Consider the following 25,478-nt stretch of genomic DNA (forward strand, 5'->3'; position numbering starts at 1 on the left):
CGGGAGGCAGAGGTAGGAGGTTGGCCATGATTTGGAGACCATCCTGAAACTACAAAGTGAATTCTAAGTCAGCCTGGGCTACAACATCTCAGGACTCTACCTCGGGGTTTGGGGGAGGGGAGTGGAGAAAAAAAGGAAGAATGAAAAGAGAAGAGGGGAAGGGGAGGGGAGGGGAAGGAGAGGGGAGGGGAAGGGAGGTTGGTTCTTTATTCATTCATTTGCTCTCTGGCTACTCTAGCAAAATGCCTAGCATTTATCCATTCCAAGGGATATGTTTACTCTCTTACATTCCAAGAAGAAAGCTGAAGTAATAGGTCAAAAGAGTAGTACAGAAAACTCTGCTAATGCTGCTAACAACTACGTTCCCCCACACATACACACTCACACACCCCCAACTAGAGCAATGATTTAAAAGGGCTCTTTAACTTGTGTGGCTTAACACATCCAACAAAGCAAGCATATTTCTACAAATCTTAATTTATTTACATGTCAACTTCAATTATAATTTTTAAAAACACATAAAGAATAATACTAATATACAGTTATTGAGAGGCACACTAGAGCATAGCTTACTCCTGAAGCACTAGAATAATTTTTCTTTTTGAGATTAAAGTTGATAGGGTAAATTATTTTTCTTTGATTGTAGTGTTTTATTTGGCTCCTGGCTGTACCTCACAAAAAGTATTAGAAATGCTGACACATTTCAAATTACGTCATGAGATTAGAATCTATAAAATAAGTGCACATCTAGAATGTGTCTCATTGTTACACCACTTTTTCTGTAACAGTCAAACTATAACATGGCTCAAATGTAGGCCCTAGAAATTAACAGTCCACAGTAATACTATAGCATTAAACAAGAGTTTTGTACTAGTGATTTAAAAACAGAAGGTCAGCTGTCTGACTCACTTAACTATATAATGATGTGTCTCAACTGTTTACAAAGAGCTGATGAAACCTACAGAACAGCATTGCTGGAGACACAGGAAGTTACTAAAAGATCAGGCAAAGAGCTAAAGGAAATTTGCACAGATATTAATTGGCCTGTTTCACACTCAGAAATTTTCAGTGACTTGCCTTACCATCTAAATAATGTATACTTTTTTAAAGTTCAAATTTTCCTCTGGGAGTTTTTCCCATTCCATTACCTGTGGCTCCAGTCTCAGAACGTGAATGAATGACTGCTGGTGTCTTCGTGCTCATACAAATGTATTCAGAAAACAAAAGTTTCTGGGCCTTTTGTTTGTTGTAGAATTAAATATGAAATATGTTGAAGTTCTAAATAGCTAACAGTAAGGTTTGGTGAAAGGTGAGCCTTACCTTAATGACCACGACCTAGACAAGCAGAATTCTTTACAATTTATGAGAGATCTTATTAATACGGGATCATCCCTGTTCACAGCTGCTGAGTCACAACAGCTAGAAAGTACAATGAGCCTAGAAGCCCATCAACTGCTGAGTAGATAGTGAAGGCAATGCTATTTTATTTAGCTTTCGAAGTTTCCAAGGCTTAGGAAATAGTGATAAACTCTAGAGACACCAGCATCCATATTTGCCCAGAACCCTGCATGTTGCAGGGCACAGGTTTCTGTGTCCTACATGACTGTTAGCGCCATCCTTCCTCAACTTGGCTGGCAGAGAAGTAAAGAACTCAAATGCAGCTGGCATCCTGACTAAGTTGGAGTCTTTGGAGAACATTAAGTTGGGAGAAGGAAAAGAGTCATCAGCCAGGCCCCAATGTACCAATAATCCTTTGCTGGAGAAGAAGAAAACAACTACCACTACATTGTAGAACCCGCATTTATATTACATTAAAAATCAAAGATCAAAGATGGCTAAAATACAAACTTAACTTCCTTCTTAAGAAAAGGCATAAAAAGAAGATACATACCGCATCTGTGATGTCTATTTCATATACCCTCTGGAAAGTCCTGCGCTCAAAGAAAACAAGTTTCCCACTGCCACATCCCCTTTGAACAGAGGTGCCAGTGACTACAAGTTTATCATCTGGACTGAAACAGCAGTCGGTCCTACACATAAAAGAATTGATAACTAAATTCATTACCCACACAACAGTGCAACAATAACAAAAGATTATTATTAGGTTATATTAATAGGTCATATATATATATATAGATAGATAGATAGATAGATAGATAGATAGATAGATAGATAGATATGATCTATATCTATAATCTACTAATCATATATTTATATGTACAACTATATAAAAAGAGCTAAATCGCACAAGGCTATAACGCATTTGAGAATCAACTATAGGCAGTCTGACTCCAGAACCTATGCTCTTATCTTCCACATTACATTTTTTAAACATAAAGTGAGGGGCTAGAGAAATGGCTTAGCAGTTAAGGCACTTGCCTGCAAAGCCCAAGGACCCAGATTTGATTCTTCACTACCCACATAAAGCCGGCTGCCAAAGATGGCACATACATCTGGAGTTCATTTGCAGTGGCTGGAGGCCCTGACGTACCCATTCACCTCCCCACTCAAATAAATAAAAATAAAAATAAAAATATTTTTTAAAATGTAAAGGGAGTATGAGAAAAACTCAATACAGACCAACAGTACAGCAGTGCAGACAGACATGTGCAACAAGTCAGGGTTGCTTTGCCTATTTTTAGAGCTACTTTTACTGCAGCCATCAATACCATTACCTCTACAAAATCTGTCACATCACCAAGAAAGATGGAGCAGATGCATCGCTGAAAACTAATTGATATCTCCAATTCAATAGCTTTTATTAGCAGAAGCCTGCCTAATGATCAATACTGCAGACTTCACCCAAAGCAGCCATGAAGTTTACTTTGGTGGACACTGTAGCTTAAGAAACTTGAATCCATCCTAAACTGGCACTTGTGGGTTTGCATTAACCAACACTCGCACAGGCGGGGACCTAGTTAGCGCTTCCTTCATTTAAGCTTCCCTTGCCTTCACACTCTTCCTGTTGGTCATTATTTAACACACATGTGAAATTTTATTTCTACCAAAATAGAAACTGTTTCCTAGGCTCCAATTATAGGACTTAGAAGTTAAAGCCACTTCAGCTGCCTCAGATAATTTTTGAACTCTTCAGTAGCTAACTTAGTAAAATGGAGACAACAGTGCTCGGCTACTCTGAACAAGACAGTCTGAGTAACTGAAGGGCCTGTGTGCAGACAACATAAACACACACAGATACATGGGCAACCACACACATTATCCAACTTCAAAAGATGGTCATAGTCTGATGAATGTCAAAAGGACAAGAAATAAATGAAATATATCCTTTGCAAGTCCTTTTCCTAAAAGATTTAAAAGGCTTGATATAAACTAGAACTAAAGTAAGGGAACTTCTTTTCTATTCTCTTATGCTAATAAAGTATTTAAAGTGTGTTACTTACATTGGGAACATGGTAGGAAGACCTGAGGCTGAAAACAATGGCTTACTAAATTGTCGAATGTCCCATAACTTTAGGGTATCATCACCTGATAGAGGAATGAGAAAGAAAAAATGTCAATTTTGAAACAATAACTACTCATTTCAAGTATAGAGCCTCTTAAATTTAGTAAAACTGCAAGGGAGGAGGGATGGAAAGAAAGTGAGCAAGAAGGAAAGAAAGCTGAATGGGGGGATGAAGGGCCAGGTGCACATGAGCACACTTCACTTTTGTGACTGCTCAGGGAGATTCAAGAAGCAGTAGTAATTGCAAGAATAGTAAAAAGTTATATGATAATGAGTCAGTCTTCCAGAAGTTACTTTCCAGTTTGATTAGCATCTACAGGCTAGAAGGAGCTCTGGAGAACCTACTCTAAAGCATAATGTTAGAGCAGATGGCAGTTCTCCCATGGTAAGTTAGGATAGACTCTGATTTCTTGGGAAAATCTTAATTTAAGAACCATCAGGACTAAAAATATTTTAATTCACAACAGATTCTTTCTCCCACTAGCCCATGAGCTGAGCTATCCATCAACACTAACCAGAGTGGGCCACGTCAACCCCTGTCCATCAGTGTAGTTCTAGCTGAGGCTATCATTCTTCATTTTCTTTTCCAAGCCACTTCATTTCCAAGCCACTTCATTTCCAAGCCATTTAAAGAGTTATGAATATTCTTTTAAGAATACTTGTTTATAGCAGGCAAAAATTTTCTCCCATTCTGTGGAAAATCTATTGGCTCTGTTTATGGTATGTTTGTCTATGAAAAACTTCTCAGCTTCAAGAGATCCCAATGGTTGAGTGACTGTTTAAGTTCCAGAGCTACTGGGGTTTTGTTAAGGAAGTCTTTCTCCACTCCTATGTCATGGAAAGTTCCTCCTATTTTTTCTTCCAGTAGTAGTAGAAGAGTTTCAGGTCTTATATTGAGGTCTTTGATCCATTTGGACTTGGTTTTTGTGCATGGTGAGATGTGTGGGTCTAGTTTTATTTTTCTGCATATGGTTATCCAGTTTGTCCAGCATCATTTGTTGAAGATGCTGTCTTTTCTTCAGTCTACATTATTAAAGGCCTTTGTCAAAGATCAAGTAACTGTACTTACTTGACCCAAAGTCCAGATCTTTAATTCTGTTCCAATGGTCTATATTCCTGTTTCTATGCCAGTACCATTCTGTTTTTGTTATTATATGGCTTTGTAATATAGCTTTAGACCAGGTATGGTAATGCATCCAGAGGTGTTTCTTTTGCTGAGGATATGCTTGGATATCCAAGGCCAGTGGCCATTTCATATGAATTTTGAGATCATTTTTTCTATTTCTGTGAAGAATGATGCTGGGATTTTTATTGGTATTGTATTAAATCTATATATTGTTTTTGGGAGGGTTTCTATTTTTACAATGTTAATTCTGCCCATCACAATTTTTGTTTGTTTTTGGTTTTTCAAGGTAGGGTCTCATTCTAGCCCAGGCTGACCTGGAATTCACTACGTAGTCTCAGGGTGGACTTGAACTCACAGTGATCCTCCTACCTCTGCCTCTCGAGTGCTGGGATTAAAGGCGTGCACCACCACACCAGGCTCTTGAGTGCTTTTATCCTGCTACTTTGCTGAAGTAATTGATCACCTTTAAGATTTCGGAGATGGAGACTCTAGAGTCACTTATGTCTAGGATCATGTCATCTGCAAATAGGGATGACTGGTCCCTTTGGAGGGAGGGCAAGGATGAGGGAAAGTATGGTACCAATATGGGTTGTTTACTTACTGAGTATCTCTATAACTACTACTAATAAAAGAATTGCTGAAGAATACCCAGAAAAAAGAATATTGTTAAAATATTTCCACAGTACTACTAACACATTTCTGACCAGAACAAAAGCCAAACTCATATAAATATCCTCTTTTTTGTATTTTCTCCCTAGTGCCCACAGCCTGAGACCTGCCTCAGTCTCTTGGGTCCAGTAAGGAACCAGGATCAGGTGCAAGTGAGGTGAGGAGAGAGTTAATAAAACCTCTTCTCTCCCCAGGGACTCTTTCTCTGAACCCCAACATTTTGCAGGTGCACTGATCCACAACTGCTTGGGCTTAATGCTTGTGCTATGAGAATATGTGAATTCACCTTTGAAATGTTATTCTATTGCCACAAATGAATCCACAGGAAGATCTTCAGCCATGTCCCATAATAGGCAAACCCCATTATTGACCATCTCTCTATATAACACACAACCTTATCCAGGGGAGAAGGAAAAAACTATCCAACCACATAATTCTAAACTGTTAATAACATAATATAAACTGAAATACATGATTTAGGTATACATTTTCCCTAAGCTGATTTGGGTTAGTGTTTGATCTGGGGGAAAGGATGAATGTTCAATAAACAGGATTTTGAAATACCAAGCACAAAATTAGAAAACGGTTGAGAAAGAGTAAAGGAATGTAGCTGAGCATACTGGCACATATTGTAATCCCAGCACTTGGAGGAGGAGGCCAGAAAAATGAAGAGTCAAGTCCAGCCTGAGTTACCAAAAACAATGTCTATGGGCTAAGAAGATGAGTCAGTTGGTAAAGTGATGCTGCACAACATGAAGATCTAAGTTCAGAGTCCCAGCACCCCCATAAAAACCAGCAGCAGCAGCACATATCTGTAACCCAGTGTGGAGAAGTAGAGATAGCAGAATCCCTGGGGTTTGCAGGCTAGTTAGTATAGCCAGATTTGTTAGTTTCAGGTTCAGTGAGACACACTGTCTCAAAACAAATGTGGAAAACAATTGAAAAAGACACCTGACATCAACCTCTGGCCTCCACATGCAGGTACACACATGTACATGACTACATGTGTATGCGCCTATACACATATGAACATGTGTATAAACATGTATGCGTACCACACACATATGCATGAAAACAAAACCAAAAATTGTGTAGGGGGGTTGGAAAGATGGCTTAGCGGTTAAGACATTTGCCTGCAAAGCCAAAGGACCGTGATTCTATTCTCCAGAACCCACATAAGCCAGATGCACAAGAGGGCGCAAGCATCTGGAACTCATTTGCAATGGCTGGAGGCCCTGTCACGCCCATTCTCTCTCCCTCCCTCCCTCTCTTTCTCTCTGATAAATGAATGAATGAATGAATGAATGGATAAATAAATAAATAAATAAAATCTATTTTTTAAAAGTGCATAGGGATATGCCTTAGTAGCATGCCTAGCAGGGACTGGGACCTAGATGTGATCCCCAGACACACACACAGAGAGAGAGAGAACAAAAGAACGGAGGTAATCAACTATAAAATTCCAAAGGCAGAGGCAAATCATCGATGAAGATTTCAAACTCCTATGAAATTTGAAGCTAAACATAAAAACTTAAAGGAAAAGTATGCAATGTCTAAATTTTGCTGGATAAATTTTTATATAGACATTGTTGCCAAGTTGAAAACACATTTAATGGAAAAGAACAGACAGGCACAGGTACCTTCACAAAAGAACAGCTAGCTTCACTAAGCACTGGAACACTCTTGTGACATTTGCTACAGTCAAATATGAACATCTTATAAGTAAAAACGTAAGAAGAGCTTTGACTTACCCCCACGAGAGGCCAGGACATGACCATCATAGGAAAAAGCCACACAAGAAGTATCTGTGCCTGGGTCATGAGCCTGTTTATAGTGGAATTTAGGATGAACCTGTTTGTAAACACAAGAGAAGTGTTAACATTTTACCTATATTCAACATAGACTTTTTGTGGCAAGAACATTTAATTTCATCATCCAGAAAATAATATACAACTAATAAGTAAAATGCTAAATTTACCTGATTATAGTTTTATTTTCTTTTGAAAGAAAATTGACAAATTTTTAATTCATCTATTTTCTTTAATAAAAAAGAGAGCCGGGTGTGGTTGCACATGCCTTTGATCCCAGCACTCAGGAGGCAGAGGTAGGAGGATCACTTAGAGTTCAAGGCCAGCCTGAGACTACATAGTGAATTCCAGGTCAGCCTGGGCTAGACTGGGACCCTACCTCAAAAAAGAAAGAAAGAAAGAGAGAGAGAAGGAAAGAAAGAAAGAAAGAAAGGAGGGAGGAAGGGAGGGAGGGAGGGAGGGAAGGAGGGAGGGAGGAAGGAACTGGGTATGGTGGTACATGCCTTTAATCCCAACACTCAGGAGGCTGAGATTGGAGGATCACCATGAATTCAAGGCCAGCATGGGCTACAATAGTGAATTCTAGGTCAGCCTGGGCTAGAGTGAAACAATGCCTCAAAAAAAAGAAGAAATAAAGAAGAAATATGTTCCAGACTGACATAAAAAGCCCTGAGCAGCACAAGGTACTCAGTCTGCGGCATAACGCTTATAAAGGCACTGTAACTGTGTCTTCACTTATCTGAAAGAGCAGATCTAAATGAAGATACCAAACAGCACATTATTCACTGCACTCCTAGTGGGTGTCAGATACTCTCTACGTGGTGCGAGTCTTGAACTGCTTTCACTGTGCCTGTCTAAAGGGGTGTGAGGATGACAGCCACTCTTACACACAGCTGACACTGTGTGCTTTGCTGCCTTACCTACTTTGGTCCTCACGATCACACTACAAGTCAAAGCCTACCATTATCTAGTCATTCTATACTTCAAGAAACTAAAGTGTAGGGCATTAAGACCTTCTCCAAGGCCAAAAGTTTATATAGGTAAAGCTGAGAGTTTGAACCCAAAAAGTTGACTCAAATACTGTGCCATAACCCTTTTATAATGTCACTTCTGTACTACCAATGACTTGTGAAAGTAATGAAGCCAGGGCTGGAGGAATGGCTTAGCAGTTACGGCATTTGCCTACAAACCCAAAAGACCCAGGTTCAACTCCCTAGGACCCATATTAGCCAGATGTACAAGGTGGCACATGCATCTGGAGTTCCTTTGCAGTGGCTGGAGGCCCTGGCATGCCCATTCTCCACCCCCCCTACTGTTCTCTTTCAAATAAATAAATAAAAATAAAAGTAAGCTATACCAATCTTGTCACTCAGAATTCGGTAAGCAACACAGGCCAATACTCCCAAAAGTAAAGCCCATGTGAACAAAAGCACCTGGTGTATTGGAAGCCCTTTCCTGTACAGAGCTGTCATTAATATAGCATGCATGCCTATGTATTCTGTGTACACACAGGCACACATTAAACTGGGCAACCGCACATAAGCTCCAGGCCATTACCAATGTCCCTAGGGTGCTTCCATGGCACAGGATAGGAGCCCTGCCCCTCATGACACGAGTGGGTCTTTCCAGGGAGCCAGGTACAGAAATGCAAGTGACACCCCACCCCCCACCAGTAGTTTTGCAACAAATCTTAACACAGAGTAAGTCAAAAACAGAGCTCATGTACTTTACCAGCAATGCTACTGACACCCAATATTTGGGCTTACATGTAAAAGCCTCCAGTAACAAGGAACACAGATGACATGAAAGCAAGCCGGTAGAGAGAATGAGCAAACAGTGGCCTCCCTCTGCTCCTTCTCTGGATGGCAGACAGTCTTGGAAATGTGTAGTTGTTGCCATGATTCTAAGTTTCCTTGAGTTGAAAGCTTCATTGATTCAACTTCTGTTTTTTAAGTTGGCATCAACTGTGTGGTAGACCTTATGTTAGGCAGAAGAAACAAATGTATCAACATGCTCCCACAGCTGGTTGCTTGTTTTTGAGATCGGGTAGATTAGCTTGCTGAGGAGGGGCTGCCTTAACCAAGCCCCACAAATTGACAGAGCAACAACGGCAGCTCGTAACCTCGCAGCTCCGGTCCACAAGAAGGCGGGAGCAGGGCCACTTCTTCCGAGGGCTTCCTTCGCCTGTGGGTGCTTTTCTCTGTGCTGCCCCCACACTTCCCCTTGTAACTCTCAATAAGGACACCACGAAAATTAGGTTAGGGACTCACTCTATGCTATTGCTAATGGATTACCTCGTCAATGACCCCATTTTCTTTCTTACTTTTTTTCATTTAACATTAGTTGTACAAATATCTCATTTAGTAAAATGAGCATTTTAACTCAAAAAATTCTAAATATAGACAGGCGTGGTGGCGTACACCTTTAATCCCAGCACTCAGGAGGCAGAGGTAGGAGGATCACCTTAAGTTCAAGACTGAGACTACATAGTGAACTCCAGGTCAACCTGGGCTAGAGCGAGACCCTACCTTGAAAAAACAACAAAAATATAAAATATTTCATTACAAGAAAATGTAATTTAAAGCTAAAAATACACTGAGTTAGTGTCATGTATTAACATTCTATTATTTTTCACAAAATCCATGATCAGAATTTAGTCATATGAAGTACAAAACACTGGGCACCAGTGAGGGTTCTGGACAAACTGAATGACCCCATTTTCAAATAAGGTCACACTGAGTAGGCAGAGATCAAGTTCTACCCTAACAATCAAAGATTACCAGCAAACTGAGCCAGGTATGGTGTCGCACGCCTTTAATCCTTGCACTTGGGAGGCAGAGGTAGGAGGACCACCATGAGTTCGAGGCCACCCTGAGACTACAGAGTGAATTCCAGCCTGAGCTAGAGTGAGACCTTACCTCAAAAAAATAAAAACCAAAACCAAAAAAAAAAAAAAATTACCAGTAAACCACCACTAAGTAGGGGAGAGCCATCAGGTACATCTTCTGTCCCTCCTAGTAAGAAAACTATGATATTTTCCACAAAGTCATAAGCATGTTAGTTTCTGAACTTATTGATAATAACACATTTTATGTGCTATCATGGGTGAGTTTCCAGAAGCTGCTAGGTCCCAAAATATTTGTCGTGTTCTAGCATGTGGCAAGAAGACCAGCTCTCAGCTGAGCACAGTGACTCATGCCTGTGACACCTGCACTTAGAAGGCCAAGGCAAGAGGACTGTGACAAGTTAAGGCCAGCCTGGATAACACAGTGAGTTCTAAGTCACTAAGAGAGAAAAATACTGTCTCAAAAAGCCAAAAAGGGGGGTGAACAGCCTCTCAAAATGCTGAAAATAAATAATAATAGAAATCAAATATTTTAAATGCAGAAGTTAAAATTAATTACTGAACTAAAAATAGAGAAAATTTCATAGAACACTGATCCTAGAGCTCTGCTGACCTGCCTAAAATTTAAGGTTATTACCTTAAGTTTAACCTGACCAAGCCACTTAATCTTTCTTATCAGTTCTTTACAACAGCATGTCTTCTATCTTCCAACACAGCCTGTCTCCCCAAACTCACAAGAAGATCAGTTTACATTTAGTTTACTTTTTCCTTGTTTTGTGTCACTGCCATTAGATTCTGAAGTCTGTTTGGGTGCCTCCTCTCAAACAAGTGAATGTAACTACGCGGTCCAAGGCAGTGCTGCAGAGCAGGACAAGAGAAGCACCAGGCACCCTAGGCTCTACTTCATAAACTCGGTGACTAACATTTGATTGTGCCCTGTTTCTTATTTTCACCTTTTATTTATTACAGAGAGAGAGAGAATGGGCACACCAGGACCTCTAGCCAATGCAAACAAACTCCAGACACATATACCCCCATATGCTCCTGGCTTACATGGGTTCTGGAGAATCAAACCTGGGTCCTTAGACTTCACAGGCAAGTGCCTTAACCACTAAGCCATCTCTCCAGCCCTGACTGTGCCCTTAAACCTATTCCTAAGACCCCTTAATATATAGAAATTTCTTTCTTATTGGGGATCAATTTTCAGGTTTTGTTAAAAATACACAAATAGACTTCCGGTTAAGATGGCGGCGTAGGTACCACGCCAAAGCAGCCTAGGGGGGAAAAAGACCAAAAAAACTCAGCAAAATACACACTTTTACTAAAAAGTGAGGTGTATAGGAAATTGAGGCGGCAGCGGAGAAGTAGAAGAGTTATAGAGCATCCAGAGCCTGCACAGGCGGGAAAAGCGGCTCCAGCGGCTCCGGCAGCTCGGCCAACCGCCGCAGCCGCGGCGCAGCAGAAAGCTGCCAGTCTCTCGGCTCGAGCCGCAGGAAAAGCCAGGTGCGGGATTTTCCCCTCACACCGCGCTCTCCGCAACTCGGAAACGTGAGGGGAGAGCGGCAGCGAGCAGCGGAGGAGCAGACCGCGAGGTAGAAGAACGCTTGGAGCAGCGAGACAACCAGAGCAGCCGCGGCTCCCTCCCCTCCCCCACCGCCTGAACCCAGCTCCAGCGAACACAGCAGCGGCCCGGGACCCGGCCACACCAACTTGGGCTGACAGCGGGACCCAAGCAGGAGCAGAGTTCGGCAGCAACTTCAGCGGCTCCAGCACCGGTACCAGCGGCCCCAGCAGCAGCGGACCCAGGAGCGGCAGCGGCGGCAGATCCCGCAGCAGCGGCTTCGGGGGGAGCAGCGGCGGTGGTCACGGCACCGGCAGCTTCAGCAGCGGTGGTGGCTCCGGTGGTGGCAGCTACGGCAGCAGCAGAGGCAGCAGCAGCGGCTCGGTTTGCCCCGTAGGAAAAGCAAGTGCCCAGCTCCAGAAATCAGAACAGCAGCCCGACGACCCAGGCAGCAACTTGACTGAGACCAAAATCATCCAAGGTAACTGGGATTGCACCAGGGAAGGGTCTCACTTGGTCACAAGCTGACTTGGATCCCTCAACAGACCAGAAATCTAAACCTCTTTGTTGATAGAAGATCTGGTCATTATAATAACTACTCTTGCATACATACTCGGGGCTGTTTTTGATTGAATGTGTACAGTGTTTAGTTAAATTTTAGAATCTACCTGCATTTTATTCCACTCAGCCTGCTTGAATACTCCTATAGCAGGGAAACTCAACCCCTAAGAACATCTTTGTAGATACTCTGAGAGTCTTAAGAGCCACACCTAATACCTTAAGGTCCTACCCTGAAAATATATTACATCAAATCAATTTATACAGCTAAGAATACACAGCTAGCTAGAAAATCCAAGCATTAACTTAATCCAAGATGCAAAAATATATACATTATAACACAAGAAACACTAAAAAGCAAGACAATATAAATCCACCTAAAAGTATTAATGCATCAGAAATGTCCTCCAGTGAGAAAGAGTTAGAGGAAATACCTGAGAAAGAGTTCAAAAGAATAATTATAAATATGTTCAAAGAGGTCAAAGAACACATGAAAACAATCAAAGAAGAAATCAAAGAGGAAATCAAAGGAATCAAAGAAGAGGCAGGACACCAATTTAATGAAATAAAGAAGGCAATACAAGACATAAATAGGGAAATAGAAATAATAAAGAAAAACCAGTCAGAATTACTAGCAATGAAGAACACAGTTAATGAAATAAAAAACTCTGTAGAAAATCTCACCAGTAGGATGGATGAGGGAGAGGACAGAATATCTAAGCTAGAAGACCAGGTGGCAGACCTAATGCAGTCCAACAAAGAGAAAGACAAACTTATAGAAAAGTATGAGTGGGAATTTCAAGATATTCGGGACACTATGAAAAGATCCAATATAAGAATTCAGGGCATAGTAGAAGGAGAAGAACTCCACTCCAGAGGCTTAGTAGGCATCTTCAACAAAATCATAGAGGAAAATTTCCCCCAAATTGGGAAAGAGGTGCCAATACAGATACAGGAAGCCTTTAGAACCCCAGCCAGACAAAAACCAGAAAGAACCTCCCCTCGCCATATTATAATCAAACTTCCAAACACACAAACCAAAGAAAAATTATTGAAAGCAGTTAGAGAGAAAAATCAAGTTACCTACAAAAGCAAGCCCATCAGGATTACAGCAGATTATTCAACACAAACTTTTAAAGCCAGAAGGGCTTGGAGTGATATATTCCAAGTTCTGAAAGATAACAACTGTCAACCAAGGTTACTTTATCCTGCAAAGTTATCCATTCAAATAGATGGAGAAATAAAGACATTCCATGACAAAAGCAGGTTAAAGGAGTATTTGAAGACAAAACCAGCTCTACAGAAAATACTTGATAGAATCCTCCATGCTGAACAAAAGGAAAAGCACACATATAAGGAACCTAGAAAAAACAAGCTATACTCAAATACCAGTTAACAGAAGAGAGCACACACACACAAAAATGGCAAACATAAATACACACCTTTCAATAATATCTCTTAATATCAACGGTCTCAATGCCCCAACGAAAAGACATAGATTTGCAGACTGGGTTAAAAAGCAGGATCCTACAATTTGTTGTCTCCAAGAAACTCACCTTTCTACAAAGGACACTATCTTAGGGTGAAAGGTTGGAAGACGGTGTTTCAAGCAAATGGGCCTAGAAAACAAGAAGGGGTTGCTATCCTAATATCAGACAAGGTAGACTTCAGTCCAATGTTGGTCAAGAAAGATAAGGAAGGTCACTTTATATTGATTAAGGGCACACTCCAACAGGAGGACATTACAATCCTAAACATATATGCACCTAACATGGGGGCTCCCAAATTCGTCAAACAAACACTATTAGAACTAAGGTCACAGATAACACCAAACACAGTGGTGGTGGGTGACTTTAACACCCCACTCTCATCAATTGACAGGTCATCCAGGGAAAGAATAAACAGAGAGGCATCTGGACTAAATGAGGTCATAGAAGGAATGGACCTAACAGATATATACAGGACATTTCATCCAAAGGCTGCAGAATATACATTCTTTTCAGCAGCACATGGAACATTCTCTAAAATAGACCATATATTAGGACACAAAGCAAATCTTAACAAATTCAGGAAAATTGAAATAATTCCTTGCATTCTATCTGACCACAATGGAATTAAACTACAAATCAGTAGCAAGAAAGGCTATAGAGCATACACAAAATCATGGAAACTAAACAATACACTACTAAATGATGAGTGGGTCAATGAAGAAATCAAAAAGGAAATCAAAAAATTTGTAGAGTCAAATGATAATGAGAACACAACATACCAAAATCTCTGGGACACAATGAAGGCAGTTCTAAGAGGTAAATTTATAGCCTTAAGTGCCTATATTAAAAAATTAGAAAGGTCACAAGTAAACGACCTAATGCTTCGCCTTAAAGCCTTGGAAAAAGAAGAACAAGGCAAACCAAAAATTAGTAGACGGGAAGAAATAATAAAGTTTAGGGCAGAAATTAATGAAATAGAAACAAAAAGAACAATCCAAAGAATTAATGAAACAAAGAGTTGGTTCTTTGAAAGGATAAACAAGATTGATAAACCCTTAGCAAATCTGACCAAAAGAAAGAGAGAAGAGACACAAATTAATAAAATCAGAGATGAACAAGGCAACATCACAACAGATTCCAGAGAAATTCAAAAAATCATAGGGACATACTACAAAAGCATATACTCCACAAAGTATGAAAATCTGAAAGAAATGGATGATTTCCTTGATCTATATGACCTACCTAAATTAAATCAAAATGAGATTAATCACTTAAATAGACCTATAACAAACATGGAGATCCGAACAGTTATCAATAATCTCCCAACTAAAAAAAGCCCAGGCCTGGATGGATTCACTGCTGAATTTTACCAGACTTTTAAGGAAGAGCTAACACCATTGCTTCTTAAGCTTTTCCAGGAAATAGAAAAAGAAGGAATTCTACCACACTCCTTCTATGAGGCCAGCATCACCCTGATACCAAAACCAGGCAAAGATAGAACAAAAAAAGAAAATTACAGACCAATCTCCCTCATGAACATAGATGCAAAAATTCTCAACAAAGTATTGGCAAACAGAATACAAGAGTATATCAAAAAGATCATTCACCCTGACCAAGTAGGCTTTATCCCAGAGATGCAGGGATGGTTCAACATACGCAAATCTATAAATGTAATACATTACATAAACGGGTTGAAGGACAAAAATCACATGATCATCTCATTAGACGCAGAGAAAGCATTTGACAAAATCCAACATCCCTTCATGATAAAAGTCCTACAGAGACTGGGAATAAAAGGAACATATCTCAGTATAATAAAGGCTATTTATGACAAGCCTACAGCCAACATATTACTAAATGGGGAAAACTGGAAGCTTTTCCACTAAAATCAGGAACAAGACAAGGGTGTCCACTGTCCCCACTTTTATTTAATATAGTTTTGGAAGTCTTAGCCATAGCAATAAGGCAAGAGACACACATAAAAGGGATACAAATTGGAAAGGAAGAAATCAAGTTATCATTATTTGCAGATGACATGATTCTATACATAAAGGACCCTAGAGACTCTACTAGCAAGCTGTTAGAGCTGATCAAAACCTACAGCAATGTAGCAGGATACAAAATAAATACACAGAAATCAGTAGCCTTCATATATGCTAACAACAAACACACAGAGGATGAAATCAGAGAATCACTCCCATTCACAATTGCATCAAAAAAAATAAAATACCTTGGAATAAACCTAACCAAGGAAGTAAAGAATCTATACAATGAGAACTTTAAAACACTCAAGCGAGAAATTGCAGAAGACACTAGAAAGTGGAGAAACATCCCTTGTTCCTGGATTGGAAGAATCAATATCGTGAAAATGGCAATCTTACCTAAAGCAATCTACACATTTAATGCAATCCCTATCAAAATTCCAAAGGCTTTCTTCATGGAAATAGAAAAAATAATCCAAAAATTCATTTGGAATCACAAAAAACCTTGAATATCTAAAATAATACTGAGCAACAAAAAAGAGGCTGGTGGTATCACCATACCTGATTTTAACCTATACTACAGAGCCATAGTAACAAAAACAGCATGGTACTGGCACAAAAACAGACATGTAGATCAGTGGAACAGAATAGAGGACCCAGATGTAAACCCAAGTAGCTATAGCCACCTGATATTCGATAAAAATGCCAAAAATACTCATTGGAGAAGAGACAGCCTCTTCAGCAAATGGTGTTTTGAAAACTGGATAAATATCTGCAGAAGGATGAAAATAGATTCTTCTCTCTCGCCATGCACAAGAATTAAGTCCAAATGGATTAAAGACCTTAACATCAGACCGGAAACTTTGAAACTGCTAGAGGAAAAAGTAGGGGAAACCCTTCAACATATTGGCCTTGGCAAAGACTTTCTGAATACAACCCCAATTGCTCAGGCAATAAAACCACAGATTAACCACTGGGACCTAATGAAATTACAAAGATTTTGCACTGCAAAGGACACAGTGAAAAAAGCAAAGAGGCAATCTACAGAATGGGAAAAAATCTTTGCCAGCTATATATCTGATAGATTAATATCTAGGATATACAAAGAACTCAAAAAGTTAAATAATAAGGAATCAAACAAGCCAATCAAAAAATGGGCTATGGAGCTAAATAGAGAGTTCTCAAAGGAAGAAATACGAATGGCATATAAGCATCTAAAAAAATGTTCTACGTCACTAGTCATCAGGGAAATGCAGATTAAAACTACATTGAGATTCCATCTCACTCCTGTCAGATTGGCCACCATCATGAAAACAAATGATCATAAATGTTGGCAGGGATGTGGAAAAAAAGGAACCCTTCTGCACTGCTGGTGGGAATGCAATCTGGTCCAGCCATTGTGGAAAATAGTGTGGAGGTTCCTAAAGCAGCTAGAGATTGATCTACCATATGACCCAGCTATAGCGCTCCTAGGCATATATCCAAAGGACTCATCTCATTTCCTTAGAAGTACATGCTCAACCATGTTTATCGCTGCTCAATTTATAATAGCTGGGAAATGGAACCAGCCTAGATGTCCCTCAACAGATGAGTGGATAATGAAGATGTGGTACATTTATACAATGGAGTTCTACTCAGCGGTAAAGAAAAATGAAGTTATGAAATTTGCAGAAAAATGGATGGACCTGGAAAGTATTATACTAAGTCAGGTAACCCAGGCCCAGAAAGCCAAGCGCCACATGTTCTCTCTCATATGTGGATCCTAGCTACAGATGACTGGGCTTCTGCGTGAGAATGAAAATACTTAGTAGCAGAGGCCAGTAAGTTGAAAAGGAGACATAAAGGGTGGAGAAAGGAAGGGAGGAGGATACTTAATAGGTTGATATTGTATATATGTAATTACAATGATTGTAATGGGGAGGTAATATGATGGAGAATGGAATTTCAAACGGGAAAGTGTGGGGGTGGGGAGGGAGGGAATTACCATGGGATATATTTTATAATCATGAAAAATGTTAATAAAAATTAAAAAAAAACATAAAAAAATACACAAATACAGTCAACTGTATATCTCAATCAAATGTTGGAGCTGTCCTAAGTACAATTTGGGATGCAGATAGATTCCAGCACTTGGTATTGTTTCAATTGTTAGAGATTTCACTGAAGGTGACTTACATAAAGTAAAGTGAACATCTTCATGGGTACAATTAAAACCTATGGACTAGCAAGACAACCCTGCTAGTGGTCTTACTAACCCTCTACAAAAATGAGAAACTGAGAACCATATATAGGTAGAGTAGGTGAGAGAACCAAGGGACCACGTCAGCAGCTTTGAAAGAGTCTCGTGCTGTGGAAGAACTCACATAGTGAAGCAACAGAAGACCTGGTCGTTAAGATTTATAGAGCTCTAGAAATATTTAAATGTTCAGCCAAGCAGCTCTGCTATTGTAAGGTTAGGTCTCTAGTTGGGAAAAGCTGGAGCCCTAAAATATAACAAGATATTTGAAGGAGTTCTCTGTAGCATGCTAGATCTACGGATACTCCACCCTCCCACCCACCCACTCCAAGTCCCAGGAACCTTCAGCTTAAAACAGGGCCGCTCTAGGAAGTTGTGGCAAACTCCACTTGCCCACAAGCTAACAAGTGCTTCCTCTTAGGACCCTCCATGACCTCCTCTTCTGGCTGCTAGACCAATGGCTAAGTCCCAGTCTTACTCAGCTAGGTAAGTGCTGGGTCTGACAAAGGAGAAAAGAGATTATATACCAAAGGAGATTCAAGAATTAGCTAGCAGTTGCTAGCAGAAGCCATGAAATACCTTGACTTTGGTTTGGGGCTACTTATCAAGGGATCTGGGATATAAGACTGAATGAACAGTCTTTTCTGTTTGCCTGAAGATTAGGACCTCCACACTCAGCTCAGAAAGTTCTTTCCTCCTTCACTTTCCCAACTTCAATGGGAACTTCTCTCACTTCAGTCAAGGACTTCTAAAATCAATTTCTCTATCTCCCTCTCCTCCCTCTGTGTATGTGGGGGGAGGGTGGGAGGAGCGCTGGGGATGGAACCTGCAGCCTACAGCATGGGAAACTACAGATCTACCACTAAGCTATACTCTCAGTCCCATGTATCTGGTCCTGGCCCCTGCACAGTGATCCCTGTCCTCAATATCCTTGAAGATTCTAGTCCATGAGTCTGCCTCTCTTCTGCACCGACGTCTATGCTGACACATTTAGACATAAAGCCCAGTAGGGTGGGCAGACAGCCTGTTCTAGAGTGTGACAGGGCATAAAAGCTATAAACTTACAGATTAACTGGGCCTTAAATACTGCCCTATGGTCTTTAATTGGGTTTGTCATTCCAATGTCAAATACTGCTCAATTACATCCAGGGACATTACTTTTCCTCCAGTGTATGCTAGGGAAGGTTTCCACGGAATCTGAGATATAAGTCCTCCTAGTCTGTACAACCACTGGCTTGGATAGGGTGCCCCTGGATCAGGATGGAGACTGTCCTCTGGTCTTAGATTGTGTGTGTGCTAGAAGTTCCTGGAATGCAAGAGCAATAAATTCAGAGGTAGGTGGATAGATAAGGAGAAGTAGGCTAAGGTACCAAGTCACTGCAGACATAGAACCTGATCATCCTAGTGAAGGGTATGACTGGGGTATGATCCTCACAAAAACAAAGGTGGAGCCTAAAATTTAGTGAGTAATGAAAGAATTAATGTACACCTATTAGCGCAGCACTCAGGAGGCTGAGGCAGGAAGATCTCGAGTTTTAAAGTCTCCTGTACTATATACATTAAGCCCTATCTCAAACAAGAGCAAATCAAAACAATGATATTAACAATAAAAAAAAAACTAGAGAAATAGAAATAATTAATTTCAGGCTCCCTTCTGTTTATTTTGCAATGCAAGAGATTGAACCCAGAACCTCATACTTGCTAAACAAGTGAACTACCACTGAGCTATATCCCCAGATTTAGGGACCTATTTTTTTTTTAATATTTATTTGCAAGCAAAGAGAGAGAGAGAGAGAGATAAAGAGTCAGAGAATGGACACCACTCCAGGGGCTCCAGACACATGTGCCACCTTGTACATTTGGCTTTACATGAGTATTGGAGAACTGGAGCTGGGTCATTAGGCTTTACAGGCAAGCGCTTTGACCAATGAGCCATCTCTCCAGGCCAGGGCTCATCTGTGAACGCAGGATTTAACACTCTAGCAAGGAGAAGGCCAACCTACCTTCAGGATGTTATTAAGACCTAGAGAAGTGATGGCCACTGTTGGGTGAAGCAAAAGTGCCTCAGGTGCAGATCATCTAAAAGGCTGAAGGAAGTAGCATGCTGGAATGTATATTGCCACACCAGAAATAAAACACAGAGTATTATTTTTCAAGGGCAGACCCAGAAGAAATATCATTCACCACAACCATTAAGAAATACATGAATCACTTTTGGTAGAGAATCTTCTCTTTGCAGATGGCAGTGACCTTGGGATGACTCAGAAGGCATCATGGTGCTGGGAAGAAGTGACAGAGGAGTGCTCAGCACTGCAATATCTCCATCACACCTTACAAGATTCAGGGTCTATTGCGGAAGAGGTGGCGGAAAGAATGTAAGCACCAAAGAAAGGGTAGGACTCCTTACAACGTGCTCCCCCCAGACACAAAATGGCCTGGATATCCATGACCTCACAGTGCCTGACACTACCTACACAAGACCTTCATAATAGGAGGAAAAGATGATGGCATCAAAATAAAAAAGAGACTGATTAAGAGGGGGAGGGGATATGATAGAGAAAGAGTTTCAAAAGGGAAAGTGGGGGTAGGGAGGCATTACCATGGGATTTTTTTATAATCATGGAAGTTGTTAATAAAAAAATTTGAAAAGAAAAAAATAATTTTAAAAAACCAAGTCAACCAAAAAAGAAAGAAAGAAAGAAATATGTGAGTAAAAGGGAAACAGCATCACAAAGTTTTATAGCAACTCTCCTGTGCAGCTCTCTGTGTAATCACAGAACTGAGTCAGAATTATCTACAGGGATCACAGGGCCTAAAGTAAGGAAAGCAAACATCCAGTGTAATACTAGTAGCAAGAAGCTGCAACTGGGTTGGAAAGATGGTTTAGTGGTTAAGGTGCTTGCCTGAAAGCCAAAGACCCAGGTTCAATTACCCAGGACTGGTATAAGCAAGATACACAAGGTAGAGCAGGCATGTAGAGTTTATTTGCAATGGCTAGAGGCCCTGATGTGCCCATTCTCTCACTCTTTCTCTCTCTCTTTCTCTTTCTCAAATAAGTTAATTTAATTAAAACTTTTAATTAAATTAATTTTTAATTAAATTAATTTTTAATTTAAAAAAAAAGAAGCTGCAATTATTGTAATGAGCAGCAAAATCAGAGCATCATCCAAGGAGGCATCAGGTATAGGAGCTACAGAGATGGCAGAGAGAACCTGGCATCCCTAAACACAGAATAATGAGCACCCAACAAAGATACTGCTTAAAATATACAACCAGGTTGGGCGTGGTGACACGCGCCTTTAATCCCAGCACTCAGGAGGAAAAGGCAGGAGGATCACCGTGAGTTCGAGGCCACCCTGAATTCACACAGTAAATTCCAGGTCAGCCTGTACTACAGTGAGACCCTACCTCGAAAAAAAAAAAAAAAATCTACAATCAGAAAGACAAATGAATGGAAGAGTAAGAGGTTGAGGGCAATTAGCCCAGTAAATGTCATAACCCCTTGCTCTGTTTCCTCATCAGATCCAATTTTCAAATCACGTTCCTTCTGACAAGAGGCAGTTGGATTCCTAAGAGAAAAGAACACTGCTATTCGTTGGGGCAAATATGCATTGTACTTACTCCTCTAATCCTTCCACAAAAGGATTTTTGACTACTACTGGCTTAATCAACCTGCAGTCATAATTGTAGCTGCAGCATAGTAATAAACATCAGAGTGCGTTAGGCTCAAGGACTTCCCACTGGCCTGGCCAAAACCCTGCTGGAGTTGTCCTGGGGTTTGAGACTCTTCACGCCTCTCCCCTTTCTTTCTTCCTCTTCCCGAGGGGTCAGACCTATACCATCACCTGACACATGGACACAGCAGCCTCTTCTGGACAGCTACCCATTTTTTCTTCACTGGCATTTTGGCAAGAAATTTTTTACATGTCCAACACTGTCTTGGCATCTCTTCGCTTCTCAGAGAACCCTAACTAACACAGGGCATTAGAAAACAAGACATCATGGAAAATGTTAATAAAAATTAAAAAAAAAAACAAACAAGCAAGCTAAAAAAAAAAAAAAGAAAAGAAAACAAGACAAGAAAAAGTCAGTGAAGACATGTACATGATCCCTTGTTGGTTTTCAGGGCTACCCACCAGATGAAAAAGCACGCATTAGCTTCCTGGTTATGACATGTGCTCTGTTATCCCCTTAGCACCAGCAGGCAGGGAGGTAAGAGCCAGTATATGATGTGCCATCCTCAAATACCCAGAGCTCCAAGTGACCTGCTAGTTCACTGCATAGGTGAAACAACATCCAACAGAAATTTGCTAACCCAACCCACACTCAAAGTATTTTCCAATACTACTAAACTGACCCACAAAATCCTGAGTTTGTTGTTTTAAGCCACAAATTTTAGGGTAGTATGTTTTAAGTGTGAACAGTGCCTGGCATGTAGAAAACACTACATGAAAATGAAAGCTACAATTAACTTTTTAAAAAAAGATTACTTATTTATTTATGAGAGAGAAGGGCAGAGAGAGAAAGAGAGAGAGAGAGAATGGCATGCCAGGATCTCTAGCTACTGCAAACAAACTCCAGATGCATGTGCCATCTTGTGCATCTGGCTTACGTGGATACTGGGGAGTCAAGCCTGGGTCCTTAGGCTTCCCAGGCAAGTGCCTTAACTGCTCAGCCATCTCTCCAGCCCATTATCATTAACTTTTTAAAAAGGTTAACTCTTTCTCCGGGACTTAGTAGTCAGCTAAATAATGGTCCTAAACTAGACATGTTGCCCTGCCATTCAAACTTAGGCCACTTTAGCCTGCCTCATACTTCATACATAACCCCTGTGCTCTTCTCTTGTCTCTTTTGCATCTACTTATAAGAATACAGATCCTCCCTAACAATGTTTGTTATTTCTTGCCATGGTTGCCTTTAGATAACTACTGTCCCTAGGTAACTATAGTTTGTTTCCTATTAATTATATACATTTCTTTGGTATATTCTATGACACCAAGTAATGCGTGAAAGGGAGAAAAGAGAATGCTTAGAGATAGTTCATTCTAGGAAGGCATGGGAGGGAAGGACCATGCTTAAATTCTTTTCTTTATGGCACAAGATAAAAGTTTTCCTCACCTCTTTTTTCAAGTGAGTCAGCCACATGTTACTTCCTTCCCAGACTTGCCTCCTGAACTCTAAGAAGCCCAATGAAAACTCTTCGAGGGCAAACTAATACATATCACAGTGTTTGCAAGAGGAACACATTTAATACATACAGCAAATGCAACTAAACTTTTAAAGCATGTTTTCAAGGAAACAATATATTGTATAGCAAGTTAACAGTCATCTAAGTTCCCTAACTTCTTTAAACAAAAATAATTATAGGGCTGGAGAGATGGCTTAGCAGTTAAGCACTTCCTTGTGAAGCCTAAGGACCCCGGTTTGAGGCTCAATTCCCCAGGACACACTTTAGCCAGATGCACAAGAGGGCGCACATGTCTGGAGTTCATTTGCAGTGGCTGGAGGCCCTGGCACATCATTCTCTCTCTCAAATAAATAAGAATAAACAATAACAAAACTTTTAAATAATAATAATTACATTGTAGGTTATGTTAATTTTTCCCCTGCTGTGTCAGTTACTTTTCTTGTTGCTACGATCAAATACTTGACAAGAAATAACTTCAGACGGCAGGAATTACTTTGGCCTACAGCTTAGGGGTACAGCACGCTGTGGAAGGGAAGGTCCATGGTGTGTGGAGTGACTCACACATGTGGCAGTGGGAGCTCGCTCACAGCTGGGGAAATCAGGAAACAGGAAAAGGCCTTGGATGACTTTTTCCTTTTTCCCTTCTAGATTCAGTCCAGGATCCCAGTCCAACAGAGTATGCACATTCAGGGAAGGTCATCTTCCTTCAGTTCATCCTCTCTGGAGAGACCCTCAGAAACATACAAAGAGGTATGTTTCACTAATACTCTCAGCATTTATTAATCAAATCAAGTTGAAATGATAACTAATCATTACACTCCCTTCCCTCCTTTCCTCTTATACCTTCTTCCTTCTATCCTTTCCCTAAAAGAAATCATTTAAAAACAAGAATGTGATTTAAAAGTTCACTTATCATCCTCCATAATATAAAAGTAGGATAATAAAAAGTTTTCTACGTATCCTTTATATACACAATAAAGAAGAAATAAAAACAAGGCAGGAAATTTTCTTGAAATGATGTGCAAAAGGGGGGAAACATCTATGGCCTCTATTCTTTATAATAAATTTACTGCAACAATAAGCCCAGCACTACCTCAAATTTGTTGTACAACAAAGTGCTTATGTATTGGCATGTGCCACTGATGGAGGAGTCACAAGAGGAAAAAATGCACTATGATCACGGCTGCATTTCTAGCAGGGTGCTCTACTCTTGGAACAGGTTCGCTGCTACAACCACTGGGAGCTCACAGAATCAGCTATGACTTAGCATTTATTTTTCATCTGCATTTGGCAAATAGTCCAGCTTTCATTCACAAGTGGACTGTGCTACAATTGCATGCCTGTGTGGTCATCTCAAACCAGGTGACTTCAGCGGGTGACTTCCTAGGGCTCTATCTGGTGTGGTCATCTCAAACCAGGTGACTGTAGTGGGTGACTTCCTAGGGCTCTATCTGGTGGCCAGCTGGAAGCTGCAGCTGCAGGAGAAAAGCTCAGCCACTGAGCAATGTGAGTCATAGGCAGAATGTGACGCCAGTGCTCTGGAATCTTCTGGCTCCCCATGTGCTTGCAACTTGAAATTCAAGGTGTTTACTTTAGTCTATAAAACAAACCCCTTATGGCTAGTGCAGAACTTACCTTCACATTAATCTCCTCTCTTATAAACCCTAGCTGAGAGCAGCTGGTGTACCAACTAGGCACTCTAGATTTATGTTTTAGAAATCTGGATGCAAAATTGATAATAATAATAATGATGATGGTAATGATAATTGTGCCCTACAAAGGACATGTGTTTTTAAAATTCTTGAGAGGGGGCTGGAGAGATGGCTTAGCGGTTAAGTGCTTGCCTGTGAAGCCTAAGGACCCTGGTTCGAGGCTCGATTCTCCAGGACCCTCATTAGCCAGATGCACAAGGGGGCGCATGCGTCTGGAGTTCGTCTGCAGTGGCTGGAAGCCCTGGCGTGCCCATTCTCTCTCCCTCTCCCTCTCTCTCTTTCTCCCTCTCTCTCTCTCCCCCTCTTTCTTTCTCTGTCACTCTCAAATAAATAAATAAAAATGAACAATTTTTTTTTTAAATTCTTGAGAGAGCAGAAATGAAACAGCTTGTCTTTCTTGGACTTTCTGACACTCTGCCTTATAATCTTCAGACATAATACAGAATCATTTACATTGAGGATGTTATCTGATCAGACTATTTAAATATATAGCTTATCTCACTGTTCTGATTTTAAGAAAATATAATTTTTACTAGAAAAAAATAAGATAGTTAACACAGAATCACAGAAGATATTCTGTAAGTCTCCAAGTGAAGATACCACCTAAATCACCAAAAGAAATGATTTAAGAAGAAACTGTTTCCAGAGAGACAGCCCAAGAGCAGGGTTTCCCAGAGAACGTTTGTATAATATCAGCACATTGGAGGTCTATGGCCAAGTGAGCCTGGGAACCTCAAGTTTATTTGCATACCATGGCCTTGTCTTGAAGATTCACAATACATATCAGTATATTAAAAGCCAGAGTCTTTTAAGTAGCTGTCCTGGAATAAATCAACCTCT

The 25,478-nt window shown here is 40.5% G+C and overlaps 1 protein-coding gene across 1 annotated transcript in view; it reads right to left on the minus strand.

Moving 5' to 3' along the window:
* Wdr70 (WD repeat domain 70) overlaps positions 1-25,478 on the minus strand; it is a 266,830-nt gene that overhangs the window by 47,815 nt on the left and 193,537 nt on the right. The window contains exons 11-13 of the mRNA XM_045132810.1: positions 7,010-7,109; positions 3,402-3,486; positions 1,892-2,030 (exon numbers count right to left, since the gene is read on the minus strand). Coding sequence (XP_044988745.1) covers positions 1,892-2,030; positions 3,402-3,486; positions 7,010-7,109 — 324 coding nt within the window. The remainder of the gene's footprint in view (positions 1-1,891; positions 2,031-3,401; positions 3,487-7,009; positions 7,110-25,478) is intronic.

This window comes from Jaculus jaculus, chromosome 13 (genome assembly GCF_020740685.1).
Source record: "Jaculus jaculus isolate mJacJac1 chromosome 13, mJacJac1.mat.Y.cur, whole genome shotgun sequence".
Lineage (NCBI taxonomy): Eukaryota > Metazoa > Chordata > Mammalia > Rodentia > Dipodidae > Jaculus > Jaculus jaculus.